The sequence below is a fragment of the Amblyraja radiata genome, chromosome 20 (assembly GCF_010909765.2).
Source record: "Amblyraja radiata isolate CabotCenter1 chromosome 20, sAmbRad1.1.pri, whole genome shotgun sequence".
Lineage (NCBI taxonomy): Eukaryota > Metazoa > Chordata > Chondrichthyes > Rajiformes > Rajidae > Amblyraja > Amblyraja radiata.
This window is the reverse complement of record NC_045975.1, coordinates 43,313,418-43,332,814: the sequence shown is the minus strand read 5'-3', so window position 1 is coordinate 43,332,814 and position 19,397 is coordinate 43,313,418. Positions and strand designations below refer to the sequence as shown.

The following is a 19,397-nucleotide window of genomic DNA, read 5'->3' as shown; positions in this document are numbered from 1 at the left end:
GGGACAATGACATTCTTACTTGCTGCAGCACAACAGAATATGTGAATATGTAAATATAGTACAGAACTGGGGGGGGAAGAGAAAACAAAGAAAAAGTTAAATAAATAACAAATATAGTGCAATAATAATATAGTCTTTTGCAGTTCAGAGCTTAGAGTTTATTTGTTGTTGTGTTTAATAGCCTGATGGCTGTGGGGAAGAAGCTGTTCCTGAAACTGGACGTTACAGTCTTCAGGCTCCTGTACCTTCGTCCTGATGGCAGCGGTGAAATGAGTGTGTGGCCAGGATGGTGTGGGTCCTTGATGATGTTGGCTGCCTTTTTGAGGCAGCGACTACGATAGATCCCTTCGATGGTGGGGAGGTCAAAGCCGGTGATGGACTGGGCAGTGGTCACAACTTTTTGTGGTCTTTTTCGCTCCCGGACTTTCAACTTGCTGAACCAGACCACGATCGTGCACCTGTAGAATCCTCTTCGACATGCCGAATCTCCGTAATCTTCTCAGGAAGTGGAGTCGCTGATGTGCCTTCTTTATAATTGCATCAGTGTGCTGATCTTTGGAATTTGAAGTTTTTGACCCTCTCCACCATCATCCCATTGATGTGAACAGGATTGTGGTGATTACAATACACTACCAGGAAGAATGGCTGAAACGGATTCAACAAAACCCAGTCTAAAACAATCACCTAGACACTCCAAGGGGAAGCTATTAGTTGGGGGAAAGATCAGAGCGATTATATCAATTGGACTAGAGGGGTAGCAGGTGCTGGATTCGTCACTTCAGTGCTCTGACACGCTCTGGCGGCTGTTCTAACATGTTAATCGATTAATGGATCTCAGGCATTTACATTGAATTAACACATCCAAGTCATTCAAGGCACGGCATTTCCTTCCATTGCTATGCAGACGATACACAACTCTATCTCCCCTTGAAGCCCAGAAAACGTTCAAATCATTTCGAGACTCCTGACGGGCACCCGAAAAAGGGACCACATCATCCCGATCCTGGCCTCTCTCCACTGGCTCCCTGTGCGGTTCCGAATACATTTCGAGATCCTTCTTTATGTCTACAAAGCCTTTAACGGGCTTGTCCCCACCTACATCAAAAGTCTGCTTACCCACCACACTGCCTCCAGGTCCCTCAGATCGGGCCTTTGCGGTTGCAGCTCCTAGACTGTGGAACAGCATCCCTCTTCCCATCAGAACTGCCCCCTCCATCGACTCTTTTAAGTCGAGACTTAAAACTCATCTTTGCTCTCAAGCCTTTCTTGACGTCCTCTGAGGGAGGGTTATATGTATGTATTTATGTATGTCCTTAATCTATGAACCAATGTTGTATAACGTTAGTACCTCCACCAATGTAAAGCACTTTCGCCAACGAGAGTTGTTTTTTAAATGTGCTATAGAAATAAAAGTGACTTGACTTGACATCCTGTTCCTTACCAATGTTGCTACATCTCACATTGATGAATAGCTGTACAATCTAACTGTGAAAGAAGCAGCCTTTATTGCTGTTGATTCAAGACAGTCTGAGTATTCCACTCCAGACACCAGATCAAAGAATTGTGCAAGAAGGAACTGCAGATGCCAGTTTAAATCGAAGATAGACACAAAAAGATGGAGTAACTCAGCGGGACAGGCAGCATGTCTGGAGAGAAGGAATGGGTGACGTTTCGGATTGAGATGTTTGAAATGTCTCAAGAAGGGTCTCGACCCGAAACGTCACCCATTCCTTCTCTCCAGAGATGCTGCCTGTCCCGCTGAGTTACTCCAACTTTTTGTGTCTATTGCCAGATCAAAGAATGCGTTTCAGCTGGGAATGATAGTTTTGAATAATACGTCTGATAAGTAACGTCGGGCGGACAGGGTCACAGATTGCAGGGTGCCCTGCACGGGGGAACGATTAATGATCAGAGACTTCACACTGCAGAGTCATTTCCAAATGTCATGGCGCCTTTATCTTCAATATTTTCAACAAATGGATGTTTCTGTAGAAATGTTCTGTGCAGAAAGAGTGGAATAATAATGCAGAGAGAATATTTCTGTAGACGTCACATGTTGAGTTGGAGTGTGGCTATTGGGAGGATATTGAGGAGCAGTGGTTGAGCTGAGGGCAGCGACTCCAAGCTCAGATTTCCCTCACCTGGCCTGGCACAAGTTTGGTGCTTTATCCAGAACCCCAAATAAACTTTTGTTCCCACTTCCCAATCGGACCCTTCTGGTTGGAAACGTTACCTGGCTCGGAAAGGGATCGTAGACACGTACAGTACGGAAACTGGCCCTTCAGCCCAACTCGCCCATGCCAACCAAAGTGCCCCATCCATGCTAATCCCAAATGCCGCGTTTGGCCCATATCCCTCTAAACCAGGGGTTCACAACCTTTTTTGCCCCATTTACCCCAGGCAACTTTAATAACACATCACAATGTTATTTCACTTATTTATGAACAACTAATGATGAACAGATACTTGTACACCAGAACCAAACACAGTAAGCCAATGAGAAAAAATAAGTACAATTCCAGAATCAACAAGTTTACCCTCTGGGTAGGTGAAATTTACCCCCTGGGGATGAATTTACCCCAGGTTGGGAACCCTTGCTCTATACCTTTCCTATCAATGTAGCTGTTCAAGTATCTTTCAAAAGCTGTTCGTTCCATGTACCCACTGTGTGAATAAGTAGCCCCTCAGGTTCACATGAAATCTTTCCATCATTGAAATCCGACTGCATTTATCAACAATGAGTCTTCCAATTAAAGGCGTTAGACGAACGCATGCTCCAGTGACCAGCTCATGGGGTCACCTCCACAACACATCCTTGGATGCCGTGTACTTGATCCTTAGTCGGCAGCAAGATAAGTAAAGTACAAAGGTCCTTGCTGGTTTCTTCCACAGTTTACCATTACATTTAAAGTCACAGAGTCACACAGCACAGAAACAGGCCCTTCAGCTCTGACCAAGATGCCCCATCGAAGCTAATACCCCTTTAAACCTATTATTGTGTGTTTATTTGTTTTAATGTGTGTGTATATATGTGTGTGTGTGTGGGTATATATATGTATATATATATATATAGGTAAGAAAGAACTGCAGGTGCTAGTTTAAATCGAATTGAAGATAGGCACAAAATGCGGGACAGGCAGCATCTCTGGAGAGAAGGAATGTATGACGTTTCGGGTCCAGACTCTTCTTCAGGATTGTAGGAGGGGATTTTGTATTTTACCTGTACCCTATATCTGACTTTACTCAGATAGGCACAGACACAAAATAAAACAGCTCATAGATCAGTTGTAAGTATATCGAACAAGTTGGTTTTGGGAAACAATGTGAGCAAGCTCAAGCTGCTTGAAAATCCTACAATAACTAGGATTTTTATACCCTCATGACACAATGGTTACTTGTGGAGTTGAAATAAACCATCTTTAATCAATGTCTCTGTAACCTTTCATCTTTGTGTTTCCCCAAAGTTAACTTTAATCAAAGTGGAGTAACTCAGTGGGACAGGCAGCATCTCTGGAGAGAAGGAATGGGTGAAGTTTCAGGTTAAAATAGGTCATTTCTTAACCTTTGGGAGAATTGGCTGCTAAACACATTGAGCAAGAGCAGCTGTAATGCAAGATTGCAACAGATAAGAACCTAGACAGAACTACATATGACTATCCTCCTCCTACTGCTAAGGAAGCCTGATTCTCAGCTGAATGTTTCAGCTTTTGCTACTACATTCTATCTTGGCCATTTCCCCCTCATGCTCCCCAGTATGTGAGCTCCAGGGTTATCTTGCTTCTGGCTTACAGAAATCCTGCCCAACCCACATTTGTGACAGAGTACTTTTTTCATTAATATTAAGTTTCTTAAACTGCCAGGTTTTCAGTGTCACCAATGTGTGTGTGTGTGTGTGTATACATTTCATAATATTCATTTATTATAATATAATTTATCATAATTTAGCAGAATATAGGTCAAACATGGGCAAATGGGACGTGTGGATGGGCCATCTTAGTTGGCATAGAGTTGGGCCGAAGAGCCTGTTTCATAGTCATACAGTACAGAAATGGGCCCTTCAGCCCAACTTACCCATGCCGACCAATATGCCCCATCTACACTAGTCCCACCAACCCGTGTTTGGCCCATATCTCTCTAAACCTTTCTTATCCATGCAAACTTCATCAACTTGATCAATTTTCTGTGCTGTATGATTTGAACATTTGATTAACGTCAACTGGCAGCTCACTTCAGATATGAGATACACTCTGAGTGGAAAATTTGCCCTTGAGGTCCCTCTTCAACCCCTCACCTTGCAGTGAGGATTAGTGCTAAGATAGAGAGATAACAGTGCCAATACATAGTCTAAAGAAGAGTCCTGACCCGAAACATTACATATCCATTTTTTCCTGGGACGTTGTCTGACCCGCTGAGTTACTCCAGCACTTTGTGTCTTCTTGTGAAACCCATCATCTGCAGTTCCTTGTTATCTCCAATGTAGAATTTAGAAGATTGAGGGGGGATCTTATAGATACTTACAAAATTCTTAAGGGGTTAAATGGCGGTGCAGGCTCGAAGGGTCGAATGGCCTACTCCTGCACCTATTTTCTATGTTTCTAAAGGGTGGTGGGTGCATGGATCGAGGAGGAGGAAGTTGAGGCAGGTACTATCGCAAAATTTAAGAAACATTTAGACAGGTACATGGATAGGACAGGTTTAGAGGGATATGGGCCAAACGCAGGCAGGCGGGACTAGTGTAGATGGGGCATGTTGGTCGCTGTGGGCAACTTAGGAGAAGGGTCTGTTTCCACGTTCTAGGACTCCATAACAATGTAGACAAAATTGCAGGAGAAACTCAGCGGGTGCGGCAGCATCTATGGAGCGAAGGATATAGGCAATGTTGCCTATTTCCTTCGCTCCATAGATGCTGCTGCACCCGCTGAGTTTCTCCAGCAATTTTGTCTACGTTCGATTCTCCAGCATCTGCAGTTCCTTCTTGCACACATAGAAACATAGAAAATAGGTGCAGGAGTAGGCCATTCGGCCCTTCGAGCCTGCAACGCCATTCAATATGGCTGCATCCCAGAGTACTTAAGGAAGTAGCTCCAGAAATAGTGGATGCATTAGTAATAATCTTTCAAAACTCTTTAGATTCTGGAGTAGTTCCTGAGGATTGGCGGGTAGCAAACGTAACCCCACTTTTTAAGAAGGGAGGGAGAGAGAAAACGGGGAATTACAGACCAGTTAGTCTAACATCGGTAGTGGGGAAACTGCTAGAGTCAGTTATTAAAGATGGGATAGCAGCACATTTGGAAAGTGGTGAAATCATTGGACAAAGTCAGCATGGATTTATAAAAGGTAAATCATGTCTGACGAATCTTATAGAATTTGTTCGAGGATGTAACTAGTAGCGTGGATAGGGGAGAACCAGTGGATGTGGTGTATCTGGACTTCCAGAAGGCTTTCGACAAGGTCCCACATAAGAGATTAGTACACAAACTTAAAGCACACGGCATTGGGGGTTCAGTATTGATGTGGATAGAGAACTGGCTGGCAAACAGGAAGCAAAGAGTAGGAGTAAACGGGTCCTTTTCACAATGGCAGGCAGTGACTAGTGGGGTACCGCAAGGCTCAGTGCTGGGACCCCAGCTATTTACAATATATATTAATGATCTGGATGAGGGAATTGAAGGCAATATCTCCAAGTTTGCGGATGACACTAAGCTGGGGGGCAGTGTTAGCTGTGAGGAGGATGCTAGGAGACTGCAAGGTGACTTGGATAGGCTGGGTGAGTGGGCAAATGTTTGGCAGATGCAGTATAATGTGGATAAATGTGAGGTTATCCATTTTGGTGGCAAAAACAGGAAAGCAGACTATTATCTAAATGGTGGCCGACTAGGAAAAGGGGAGATGCAGCGAGACCTGGGTGTCATGGTACACCAGTCATTGAAAGTGGGCATGCAGGTGCAGCAGGCAGTGAAGAAAGCGAATGGTATGTTAGCTTTCATAGCAAAAGCATTTGAGTATAGGAGCAGGGAGGTTCTACTGCAGTTGTACAGGGTCTTGGTGAGACCACACCTGGAGTATTGCGTACAGTTTTGGTCTCCAAATCTGAGGAAGGACATTATTGCCATAGAGGGAGTGCAGAGAAGGTTCACCAGACTAATTCCTGGGATGTCAGGACTGTCTTATGAAGAAAGACTGGATAGACTTGGTTTATACTCTCTAGAATTTAGGAGATTGAGAGGGGATCTTATAGAAACTTACAAAATTCTTAAGGGGTTGGACAGGCTAGATGCAGGAAGATTGCTCCCGATGTTGGGGAAGTCCAGGACAAGGGGTCACAGCTTAAGGATAAGGGGGAAATCCTTTAAAACCGAGATGAGAAGAACTTTTTTCACACAGAGAGTGGTGAATCTCTGGAACTCTCTGCCACAGAGGGTAGTCGAGGCCAGTTCATTGGCTATATTTAAGAGGGAGTTAGATGTGGCCCTTGTGGCTAAGGGGATCAGAGGGTATGGAGAGAAGGCAGGTACGGGATACTGAGTTGGATGATCAGCCATGATCATATTGAATGGCGGTGCAGGCTCGAAGGGCCGAATGGCCTACTCCTGCACCTAATTTCTATGTTTCTATGTTTCTAATATGATCATGGCTGATCATCCAACTCAGTATCCTGTACCTGCCTTCTCTCCATACCCCCTGATCCCTTTAGCCACAAGGGCCACATCTAACTCCCTCTTAAATATAGCCAATGAACTGGCCTCAACTACCTTCTGTGGCAGAGAGTTCCAGAGATTCACCACTCTCTGTGTGAACAATGTTTTTTTCAAGTGTGGAAACACTCCATAACAATATAACCATATAACAATTACAGCACGGAAACAGGCCATCTCGGCCCTTCTAGTCTGTGCCGAACACTTATTCTCCCCTAGTCCCATCTACCTGCACTCAGACCATAACCCTCCATTCCTTTCCCGTCCATATACCTATCCAATTCATTTTTAAATGATAAAATCGAACCTGCCTCCACCACTTCCACTGGAAGCTCATTCCACACAGCTACCACTCTCTGAGTAAAGAAGTTCCCCCTCATGTTACCCCTAAACTTCTGTCCCTTAATTCTCAAATCATGTCCTCTTGTTTGAATCTTCCCTACCCTCAATGGAAAAAGCTTATCCACGTCAACTCTGTCTATCCCTCTCATCATTTTAAAGACCTCTATCAAGTCCCCCCTTAACCTTCTGTGCTCCAAAGAATAAAGACCTAACGTTCAACCTTTCTCTGTAACATAGTTGCTGAAACCCAGGCAACATTCTAGTAAATCTCCTCTGTACTCTCATGTCTAAGCAATGTCATGTTTAAACACACAGCTATGTTGGTCAAGTTGGGGCGAAGAAGGGCCAGTTCTTCCTCACTCTGGAGTCTATTGGCCGGGGCAAGGTAGAAACATAGAAACATAGAAAAATAGGTGCAGGAGTAGGCCATTCGACCCTTCGAGCCTGCACCACCATTCAATATGATCATGGCTGATCATCCAACTCAGTATCCTGTACCTGCCTTCTCTCCATACCCTCTGATCCCTTTAGCCACAAGGGCCACATCTAACTCCCTCTTAAAGCCAATGAACTGGCCTCAACTACCTTCTGTGGCAGAGAATTCCACAGATTCACCACTCTCTGTGTGAAAAATGTTTTTCTCATCTCGGTCCTAAAAGACTTCCCCCTTATCCTTAAACTGTGACCCCTTGTTCTGGACTTCCCCAACATGGGGAATAATCTTCCTGCATCTAGCCTGTCCAACCCCTTATGAATTTTGTAAGTTTCTATAAGATTGGAAGTTCTATAAGTTTCTGTAAGATTGGATATTCTATAAGTTTCTATAAGGTGCGGGCGATTCACTGACGTTGACCCTACCTGCCCGTGGACCTGGCTCTGCTTGTGCATGAAGACGTGTGGCTGGGTGACCAGGGCCAGCACGCTGCCGACCAGCGGCAGGGCGGCGGGGCCAGGGGGGAAGCCGCGGGGTCGCCGCTGCCGCAACACCTGGCGGAACAGCAGCAGCAACAACAGCAGCAACAACAACAACAGCAACAGCAGCCAGCCCAGCACCGTGCCCGCGCCCGGCATCCACGGCGCGCTCCCGAGCCCGACCGCCGGCTTCATCACATCTGGCCAGAGGTGGAGGTGGAGGTGAAGGTGAAGGTGAAGGCCCGCCCCCAACCCCTCATTGGAGCGGCCTCAGGGGATGCCTCTTTACCGCGTGTTAATGCACTGACTGGACAAAAAACACTTTGGTACAAAGTGCTCCTCCCTGCCCATGCACCTGAACACATATCTCCCAGGTCGACTAAAGTGCTGGAGAAACTCAGCGGGTGCAGCAGCATCTATGGAGCAAAGGAAATATACAACGTTTCGTTGCCTATTTCCTTCGCTCCATAGATGCTGCTGCACCCGCTGAGTTTCTCCAGCACTTTTGCCTACCTTCGATTTTCCAGCATCTGCAGTTCCTTCTCCCACATTTTACACAAGCAACTGCAGATGCTGGAATCATGTTCAAAGCATGAAAGTGCTTTGGTACAAAGTGCTCCCTCCCTCCAACCCTTCCTATCATGTGGACACCATTCTGAAGAAAGATCCCGATCCGAAACGTCACCTGTCCATGTTCTTCAGAGATGCTGCCAGACCCGCTGAGTTACTCCAGCCTTTATGTATCCTTTCGTGCAAACAAGCATCTGCAGTTCCTTGCTTCTGCATTCAGATTTTTTTTTATGGTTTCCTGCATCCTCCATAGATTTGTCTTTGTCTTCTTGGAATTCTAGATGCTGTATAATTCTAGAGAGTTTGTCTTTGTACCTCGTTGAAAGATATGCTAACCATGGAGGTCCAGGATCATCCCTCCCCACCATTACCACCTCTTCCCTAGCCAACAATGGGCCATTGTGGGCTCCACCCTTCCTTGTTCATCTGATGCCTACCCTGATTTGTTCTGACCTTCTCCTACCTCCAGTCCCGCGCCCCCCTCCCCTTCTCCCTTCCCTCTACATTCAGCCTGAAGAAGGGTTATGACCATAAATGTCATCCATTCCATCTCTCCAGAGGAGTTGCTTGTCATGTCATAAGTGATAGGACCAGAATTAGGCCATTCAGCCCATCAAGTCTACTCTGCCATGCAATCATGGCTGATCTATATCTCCCTCCTAACCTCATTCTCCTGCCTTCTCCCCATGACACCTGTACTAATCAAGAATCAATCTCTGCTTTAAAAATATCCATTTTCGGCCTCCACAGCCTTCTGTGACAAAGAATTCCACAGATTCACTGATCCACTGAGTTACTCCAGCACTTTGTATCTTTCTTCCAGTATCTGTATTTTCTTTCCATCAATCCTTCCCCTTGACCTTTCCAGAAAATCACAGGCCTGTGAATGGAACTGACATTGAGTTTTGGTCAATAAACCATGCCACAGATCCACCGCCGATCTTCGAAAGGACATTGCGGGAAACTAGAGAGGAAATTGTGGGAGCCCTGGTTGAAATTTACGAGTCGTCCTTAAATACAGGAGATATGCCAGAGGACTGGAGGGTGGCAAATGTTGTGCCTCTTTTCAAGAAGGGCTGCAGGGAAAATGCTGGGAACTATAGGCTTAACATCTGTAGTTGGAAAGGTACTAGAGAGTATTCTGAGGGATAGCTTATACAGGTATTTGGATAGGCAAGGCCTGATTAGGGATAGTCACAAAGAAACATAGAAAATAGGTGCGGGAGGAGGCCATTCGGCCCTTCGAGCCAGTACCACCAGTCATTGTGATCATGGCTGATTATCCCCTATCAATAACCCGTGCCTGCTTTCTCCCCATATCCCTTGACTCCACTAGCCCCTAGAGCTCTATCTAACTCTCTCTTAAATCCATCCAGTGACTTGGCCTCCACTGCCCTCTGTGGCAGGGAATTCCATAAATTCACAACTCTCTGGGTGAAAACGTTTTTTCTCACCTCAGTCTTAAATGACCTCCCCTTTATTCTAAGGTCAGCATGGTTTTGTACGTGGGAGGTTGTGTCTCACAAATATGATTGATTTTTTTGAAGACATGACCAAAAAGATCGATAAGGGCAGAGCTGTAGATGTTGTGTGCATGGAATTCAGTGAGGCATTCGACAAGGTTCTGCATGGTAGGCTGCTCTGGAAAGTTGGATCGCATGGGATCCAAGGAGAGATAGCGGAATGGATAGCAAATTAGCTCCATGGAAGGAAGCAGAGGGTGATGGTGGAAGGTTGCTAGTCCAGGCCTGGATTGGAGACTAGTGGTGTGCCACAGGGTTCGGTGCAGGTCCCGTTACTGTTTGTCATCTACATCAATAATTTGGATGAGAACATACAGGGCAAGATTAGCAAGTTTGCTGATGATACTAAAGTGAGTGGTTTTGCAGATAGTGAAGATGGTTGTGAAAGATTGCAGCAGGATCTGGATCGATTGGCCAGGTGGGCGGAGGAATGGTTGATGGAATTTAATACAAAGAAGTGTGAGGTGTTGCATTTTGGGACGTCGAACAAGGGCAGGACCTACACAGTAAATGATAGATCTCTGAATAGTGTTATAGAGCAGAGGGATCTAGAAGTACAGGTGCATGGTTCCTTGAAGGTCGAGTCGCAGGTAGATAAGGTGGCCTTCATCAGTCAGAGTATTGAGTATAGAAGTTGGGAGTTGTATAACAGTTGTATAAGACATTGGTAAGGCCACTTTTAGAATATTGTGTTCAGTTTAGGCACCATGTTATAAGAAAGATATTGTCAACCTTGAAAGGGTTCAGAAAAGATTTACGAGGATGTTGCCAGGACTAGAGGGTGTGAGCTATAGGGAGAGGTTGAGTAGGCTGGGTCCCTATTCCATGAAGCGCAGGATGATGAGGGGGAATCTTATAGAGGTGTACAAAATCATGAGGAGAATTGATCGGGTAGATGCACAGAGTCTCTTGCCCAGAGTAGGGGAATCGAGGATGAGAGGACATAAGTTCAAGATGAAGGGGAAAAGATTTAATAGGCATCCAAGGGGTAACTTTTTCACACAAAGGGTGGTGGGTGTATGGAACAAGCTGCCAGAGGAGGTAGTTGAGGCTGGGACTATCCCATTGTGTAAGAGACAGGTCATGTTTAGGTTTGGATGGATACGGATCAAGCGCAGGCAAGTGGACTAGTGTAGCTGGGACATTGTTGGCCGGTGTGGGCGAATTGGGCCAAATGGCCTGTTTCCACACTGTATCACACTATGATCATATGATTCTAACAGCACACCATACAAGCACTCAGCATGCCTGCCTGAGGATTTCTCTTTTATTTTCATGAATTCCTGAGCAGTTACAACATTTTGTCAGTTGTCAACAACTTTTGGCAAACTATTGCAAAAGGTGCGTTATATAATCGCAAAGGAAACCCTTGTACTTATTATCTGCCCTATCTGTTGTGTTGGAATATCCACAAAGTTATGTACAAAGAGCAAGGACACAAATTATTACAGAAATTGTTTTAAATGTGGATGGTGAAAAAGGCTGAAAAATGAGCGAAGTTCACAGCTATCTGAAATAATCAGATGGCTCGTTCCATTAATCTTTATCTTAAGAAGATTAGAAATGACTCAGAACTTCAAAAACAGACTTTTATTTCACATTCTTCCATCGTTCCTTTTTGCTTACAATGTTTAGGGGGAAAATAAATGTATTTCCATGTTTTTTGTGCTTGGATTGCTTATTGCTGAGTGAGACCTGCTGACATTATTATCTCTCTTTTTATTTACACATGTTAACAGTCAAATAATGAACAAGGTTTGTAAAGAGAGATGTGTAGTAAAAATGTAAGCCAAACTCATGCCAAGTTGACTGAAGATAGTGGAAATCAATTAGAAGACCACATGTAAAGGCCGTAAGTCATGAGTAAGTGTTGAAATGCTCTGGAGAACATGTTTGTTTATTTCAGTTTAAAAATACAGCGTGGAAACAGGCCCTTCAGCCCATTGCATCCATGCTGACCGTTGATCACCTGTTCACACCAGTTGTATGTTATCCCACTTTATCATCCACCGTACACATTAGGGGCAATTTACAGAGGGCCAATTAACCTACAAACCCATGCATTTTTAGGACGCGGGAGAAAACCAGGACTTCCGGAAGAAACCCACATGGTCACAGGGAGAACTTGCAAACTCCACACAGACAGCATCTGAAATCAGGATTGAACCCGGATCTGAAAGATTGCGAGACAATAGCTCTACCAGTGGTACCAAGCAAATAAGAGCTACATTTAGTGATCTACATAAAACAAACAGAAGAGTTTAAATACCCTGGGGCCAGCTACAGTCAGGAAGACTACCAGGGTCAGGATGGAGGAACGGATGGAGACACAAGTTACTGGAATCTGGGGTGATATACATCCTTCCTCAAATGGGTGACCAAAACTGCACACAATACTGCAGATATGGGCTAACTAAGGTTTGATAAAGCTGCAACATGACTCCCTCACACTTATAGGCTGAGAGCAAGCATACCATACGCCTTCTCCACCGCTTGAGTTGTGTTACTTTCAGGGAGCTGTGGACTTGGATGCCGTTATCTCTCTGTACATCAATGCTGATAAAGATCCTGTCATTCACTGTTTACTTTCCCCTTCTTTTGATCTCCTAAATGCAACACCTCACACTTGCCTAAATTGAATTGAATTGAATTGAATAAATTTAGTATACATACTAGGAATTTGCCTTGGTGCTTTGCTCGCAAGGATAACAACACAATACAGTAGACAATTAAAAATAAAACATGATAATAGTAAGATTAAATGAGAACTTACCAGTTTGAAGTTTGATCTTTATTTTATGAGGAGTTACGATGAGCGATTACGTGAAGACCCCATCAGTCCGCATGCGCGTCAATCTTCAAAGCAGCGGTGTGAAATCACAGATAATAGTAACTGAAGTAACAAAGTAAGACTAGAAACAGACCTTCCAGTTGACCTTTATGATATTGAGGGTGGGAGCAGAGGGCACGTAATCGCTCATCGTAACTTCTCATAAAATAAAGATCAAACTTCAAACTGGTAAGTCCTCGTTTAATCTTACTATTCTACTTCGGAGTCACGTGAGTGATTCCGTGAAGATTTCAAAGCTCTGCCGTGCCGTAGATACGAATCTAGGCATCACACTGCATCAGTTGACTCAGGAGAAGTGAATAATGAGCAATACAGTGAAATATGGTACAGATTAACATGTTGATGCTTTAATTCACAACAAAAAATAAAGAAACACAATAGCGACCCCTCTCTTCCAGGGGGAAGCTATGAAACAGAACTTAAAATAGAATGGGCGAACACCCCGGGTTCGATAAGTGGTTTATTATAAAACCGCTGAGGGACGTCCATTGCCCTCGCTGCTGACGTTGATGCCGCCCTGGTGGAGTGAGATTTAAAATTGTCAGTATTAACTCCTGCACAGACCAGCACTTGTTTCAGCCATCTTGAAATGGTCTGAACCGACACTTTCATATGTGGCTTTTTGTGGCTAATAAACAACGATAGTTCTGAGCCTCTGAGACCCTTGGTGACCTCGATATAACATCGCAAGTGCGCCACTACACATAGTCGTAAATCCGTGGGATATGCTGACAGTACAAGTTTGAATCCTGACACCCCTGGTCTGCTCTGTTTTATAAGATCATAGATGTAAAATATAACGTCATTCCTAGATGACAGCATCCTGTCCAGTCGCAACTTCTGCAGAGTCTGAACGCTTTGCGCTGACACCAACGCCATGAGCATGACCAACTTCAGGGTAATCTTCACCAAAGACAAGGATGTGGCTGGACCCCACTGACGAAGCAGCGTGAGTATCACACTCACATCCCAGATTTCAGAATATCTAGGCTTGGGGGGATTGGAATTAAAAACACCCTTCATAAACCGGGATATTAACGGATGAGATCCTACAGACTGTAGTTCTGACCCCAAGCATAATTACGATGACAGAGCACTCCTGGCACTATTGATGGCACTATAGCTCAACTTTTCATCTAAGTACAACTTGGACAGAAACTCTAACACATCTGGGATGGAAGCTGTGTGGTAACTAATGTTCCCTTGTAAGCAAAACTCCTCCCATTTCCTGACATGAGAGATGTACTGCTTTTTGGTACTATCCCTCCAGGATGATGTGATGACATCCACGGTACGATTGGATAGTCCCAGACCCAGGTATGGCCTCCTTAGAATCTGGAAATTAACAAATTAATAGATCATACAACTGGGTGTTGATTTCCAGTCACAGGGTGCACCAATAAATTATTACATTTTGGAACCACCATAATAGGTTGAGTTATAATGTCCGAAATGAGAGGGAACCATGGCTGTGTAGGCCAGTCGGGTACCACCAAAACTCTTGAAGCGGAGTCCTGTTTTATCTTGGTCAGGCACTGACTGATGAGGCAGAATGGGGGAAATGCATATATAAACAGTCCGCCCCAGTGTAGCGCGGAAGCGTCTACTGCTACTGCCTCTGGGTCTGATTCCCATGAAACATACTTCGGTACCTGGTGATTTAGTCTGGATGCAAACAAATCGATATCTGGCATCCCATACCGAACAACAATATCATTAAATACATCATGATTCAACATCCATTCTGTGTTGTCATTGAATTGGCGTGACCTGGTGTCTGCCACCATGTTGAACCTGCCTGGCAAATAGACAGCTGAAACCCAAACGTTTTTTTAATGCACCAGTGCCAAATAAAGTTAGCCAATCTGTCACAAGATTCCGACTTCATTCCACCCATATGATTCACATATGCCACTGCCGTGGTGTTGTCAATCTGAAGCTGAACATGTAAGTGATGCTTGGTGGTACAATAAGCTTTAAGCCCATAAAATGCTCCCAATAACTCCAAATAATTAATTCCACGTGACTGGAGAATAAATGCCTCATGCATATTCCATCTGCCTCCACAGCTAGAGATGGTATCAGTAACCCCCAACCTAGGGCACTAACATCAGTCTGTAACACAACTGAAGGTGCTTCTATCAAAATTTTGCTGGAACAATTCGAAATGTTTCTTATCCACCACTGTACTTCAGCAATAGCTTCAGTTGGTAATTGCATGGGTCTGTTGAAATGACCTGCATGTATTCTAAGTGCTTGTACCTTTGCCCTGTGTAAATGTTGGTAATGCAAAGGTCCATACTGTGCAGCTGGAAAGGCTGCTATCAATTTGCCAATCAAGCTAGCCACATGCCTAATTGAAGGTGATTGCTCCCCAATGAGCTTGATACAGCCTTCAATTAAATCTAATCTCTTGCCCTTGGGCAGAGTTACAGACATGTGATTTGAATTAACTGTGAATCCCAGATAATCAATAATTTTAACTGGTATCAATTTTGATTTAGTTGGATGGATGAGAAACCCCAATCTCTCAAACATGAGTTTAACAGCTGAAACAGATAACTCAGCTGCCTCCCGAGTTTTTCCAATTATTAAGATATCATCCAAATAAGCCATTACAATATGACCTTGAGCCCGAAGTAGCCCCAGTACTGGTTTTAGCAGCTTTGTAAATAATCTAGGGGCTGAGGTTAACCATTAGGCAGCGCTTTAAATTGCCACAATTGCCTCATCCAGCTAAATTTCAAATATCTCCGATAGTCTTTATGAACAGGCACTGAGTAATATGCATCCTTTAAATCTATACATGCCATATAACACCCTCTGGAAACCAATTGCTTGGCAGTCTCAAATGTTTCCATTTTTAAATGTTTATACTGCACAAACGGATTAAGGTCTGTCAAGTCCAAAATAATCCGACTCCCACCATCTTTCTTTGGTCTAGGAAAAATATTAGATATGAATTGGTGAGGTTGACAAACTGTCTTCTCAATTACACCTTTTAAATAAATTTTTCCAATTTCAGCTTGAACCTCCAAATTCTCTTTTTGTGAGAAAATGAGTGTCTGCCGTGAGGTATATTGAGTAGGCGGACACAAATTGGGAATTAATTCAATTCGAAACCCTTGTATAGTTTGCAGTATAAACAACTCTGATGTTATCCCATACCATTCTTTCAAAAACCAATGTAATCTCCCCCCAACTGGTAGGTAATTCTCACTGAGTATGTTTCGACAGACACAAGAACCATGGTTACCGGTGGTGTTCTTTGTCCCCTGGTTCTGGTGGGAAAAGGCATGTTTGCCCGTGCTCCTGCTGGAGTGCGCCAGCTGCGCACATTGAATGGCCGGCTTGGTCCTTGACCCGACCCGGTTTCAGCAAACCTTTTGTAGGGGTGCTGCCTCCGAAGGATTCTGCTGGTCATTGGCGCCTTAATGAGCCCGACGGTATTTGCCTCGTCGTCTAGCTCTTTCACCCGTTTTGCGAGGTCTTCCCCGAACAAAAGATTTGGTGGCTGGATGTTGCTGGGCTTACACAGGGCAGCGAACTTCGGGTTAATTGTAGGGCAGATGGCGCTCGTTCTAGGGCAGTTAATCTCAAAGTGCACATTGCACATGAGAGCCAGGGCATCCTGCTGAACCTCGGTCAGGTGCCCACCATCCACTGACCTCCCGAATGCCATAATGCCGGAAGCTAGTAGCTTCAGTACTCTTTGCAGCTTCATCTCCTGCGCCCTTGATGCTTACTCCCATATGGCCCCAGATGGCATGGTTTACTGCCGGCACTTTAAGCAGGATACAATTAGCCGGTGTGTCGTATTTCCTAGGTGTTGCATCCATGGTCAGCTCCTGAAGCTGGTGTGAGGCCAAGTAATTAATTGTCATTGCCAATTCTTCCCCAAGCGGCTCTCCTGAATCTATCGGGACGGCAAATCTAGCTGCCAGGAATGGGACATCCGGCTCGTGCCCTTCGTCCCTTGGGGCAGCCACCAATGCTAAGCCCTCAGACTTGGCGTCAGATTCATACTGACCCGTTATGCTCTCCTCCTCCAAGAGGGAGACATTAAGCAGCCCTGTAGTAGGTGCTGCTGGTGCGGGCTCTTGGAAAGGCCGACACTCTTGATGGAGTATCCCCTCCATAAGGAGCTCCATCCTGGCTAACCGCCCATACACGGTATCCCTTCTCGGAGGGGAACCCTCCCGACTGGACTCGTCGGAGTCTATCGGCCGTACAGACGTTCTGGTGGCTTTACGCCCCACCGGCGCTAGCCACGGTGCCCTCAGACACCTTGTCTGCAGTCGCTGGTCTTACTATTGGTGACTCGGTAGATGAGCTAGGCGGCCGCCCGCTACCCGCACTACCGCGGTCTTTAGTTACTTTCGCAACGGCTCACATTTGTTCTCAACGATTTCTCCATGCTTGGACTTGCCCTCCTGTAACAAGATTTAACAAGCGCAGAAACGACCTCCGACTAAGTTTAACACTTACCTGAGGCTTTTTAAACTTACCTCTGGAGGAGCGCTGCACCTCCGAGCTGGTCGCTGCGCCATGCGTCGGACGTAATGACACGCATGTGGACTGGCGGGGTCTTCACGGAATCACTCACGTGACTCCGAAGTAAAATTTAAACATGTGAAGAATAAAATAAAATACCAAAGCAAAAGGAGGCTACAGACTTTTGGCTGTTGAGTAGAGCTACTGCTCATGGAAAAAAAGCTGTTTTTATGTCTGTCTGTGGTGGCTTTGACAGTCCGGAGTCACCTCCTAGAGGGAAGTACTTCAAAGAGTTTGTGGCTAAGGTGAGAGGGTTCAGAGATGATCTTCCCCACTCGCTTACTGGCTCTTGCAGTGTACAGTTCGTTGATGGGAGAAGGTTGCAGCCAACAATCTTCTCGGCTGATCGAACGATGTGCTGCAGCCTCCGGATGTCGTGCTTTGTGGATGAGCCAAACCAGACCATGATGGCCTTTATTTGCCATTTATTTGCCCATATCTGTAACTGATCTATACCCTAAAAAGCATCCATTGACAGCAACATCCCACACTTGCATTGTTTTAGATGGAACCTATACATTACTTTCCAGATCTGTTGGATTTTTTTCTGTAAAGGGCTGCACAGTTTCTTCTGAACCCCACGGAATGCATCCCCAAACTATTCAACGTCTCTTAGTTGGACAACTTCCCATCCAGGAATCAGCTTGGGAAATCTCCTTTGCATCATCTCCAAACTTATCACATCTTTTTTAGGTAAAGGGACCAAGATTGTCCATGGTATGCCAAGTGAGCCCTCACCAACACCGTGTCCAATGTAACATGTTTCATCTCCAGCCCCTTTGCATAAAAAAAGATAGAAAATTGAGAAAATCATGACATTACTACATGTACAACATACTTAAAATCAGACTGCTGGGCAATCTATTGAGCAAGGGTTTAGGTTAAACATTTTCCTTTAAAAATGTATTACCTAAATATAACTTGACACTTAATCATATTCATGCAAGCCAGCTATCTAATGAAAATACCGATAAATTATTTTTATGACTTGTATCAAGATTTGAAAATCCTTACCATTGCCAACATTTGCAGAATTTGTGGCCATTTATCTTTGGGCACTAATGGGTGAAATTGGGCCGTGTGATAATAGCATACAAATGTGCCATTGTGTTCCTCTCAAATTCCTTTGCTTGCTCTTTTAATGAAGGCATTAGCTGATTTGTTTCAAACTATTAGATCACCTGTGGTTGGCGCTCATGGTAAGTTGCGTAATTTATTGTTTTATAATGGCAAGAATGTTAGGGCCATGTTATATAGAGTGGACAGTACGTGTCCAAAAAACTGGAGCAATTCTCCTTAGTTGCTGCTCAGCCTTCTAGTGTGATATGCTGACCTTGTGAAGTGCAGTAGAATATCTTGCTTATATATACTGGTTGCAATACTGGTTGCAATGCTCAAAGGTTGGAACGTTGAGCATATATATATATATATATATATATATATAAATATATGTTCAACGTTCCAACCTTTGAGCATTGCAACCAGTATTTTATGTACTAAGTATATATATAAATATGTATCTGTATTTGTACACACATACACACACACACACATGTATCTATATCTATATAATATCTATATCTATAAATACATAAGTTACTCCAGCACTTATGTCCTTTGACAGCTTGTCACCATATTGAAAGGAACTCTCTATATTTTTTAAATAGATTTTAACTGTGTTTCTTCTTGAAGAAGGTGCTACATAGAAGGGATGTAGTCCTCCATGGTGTAACGGCATCCTCTGCTTCAGAATACTGCAAGCAATAGCCAGAAGGATTTGCAGAGTGAGCAGGTGATGTGTCACCTGGAGCCTAGTGATGTGCTCCAGTTTCCTCCCACATCCCAAAGACGTGCGGGTTAGTAGGTTTAGTTTAGTTTAGTTTCTCTCTGTGGATTGTCACCATGCCGTAGTGGAGAAGCTTGTGTGGTCCTGAGATCCTGAGAGCGATG

The 19,397-nt window shown here is 44.4% G+C and overlaps 1 protein-coding gene across 1 annotated transcript in view; it reads right to left on the bottom strand.

Moving 5' to 3' along the window:
- LOC116984425 (vitamin D 25-hydroxylase) overlaps nt 1-17,044 on the bottom strand; it is a 40,519-nt gene extending 23,475 nt beyond the window's left edge. Inside the window, exons 1-2 of the mRNA XM_033038578.1 lie at nt 16,562-17,044; nt 7,896-8,024 (exon numbers count right to left, since the gene is read on the bottom strand). Coding sequence (XP_032894469.1) covers nt 7,896-8,024; nt 16,562-17,044 — 612 coding nt within the window. The remainder of the gene's footprint in view (nt 1-7,895; nt 8,025-16,561) is intronic.
- Between the last annotated feature and the right edge of the window lie 2,353 nt (nt 17,045-19,397).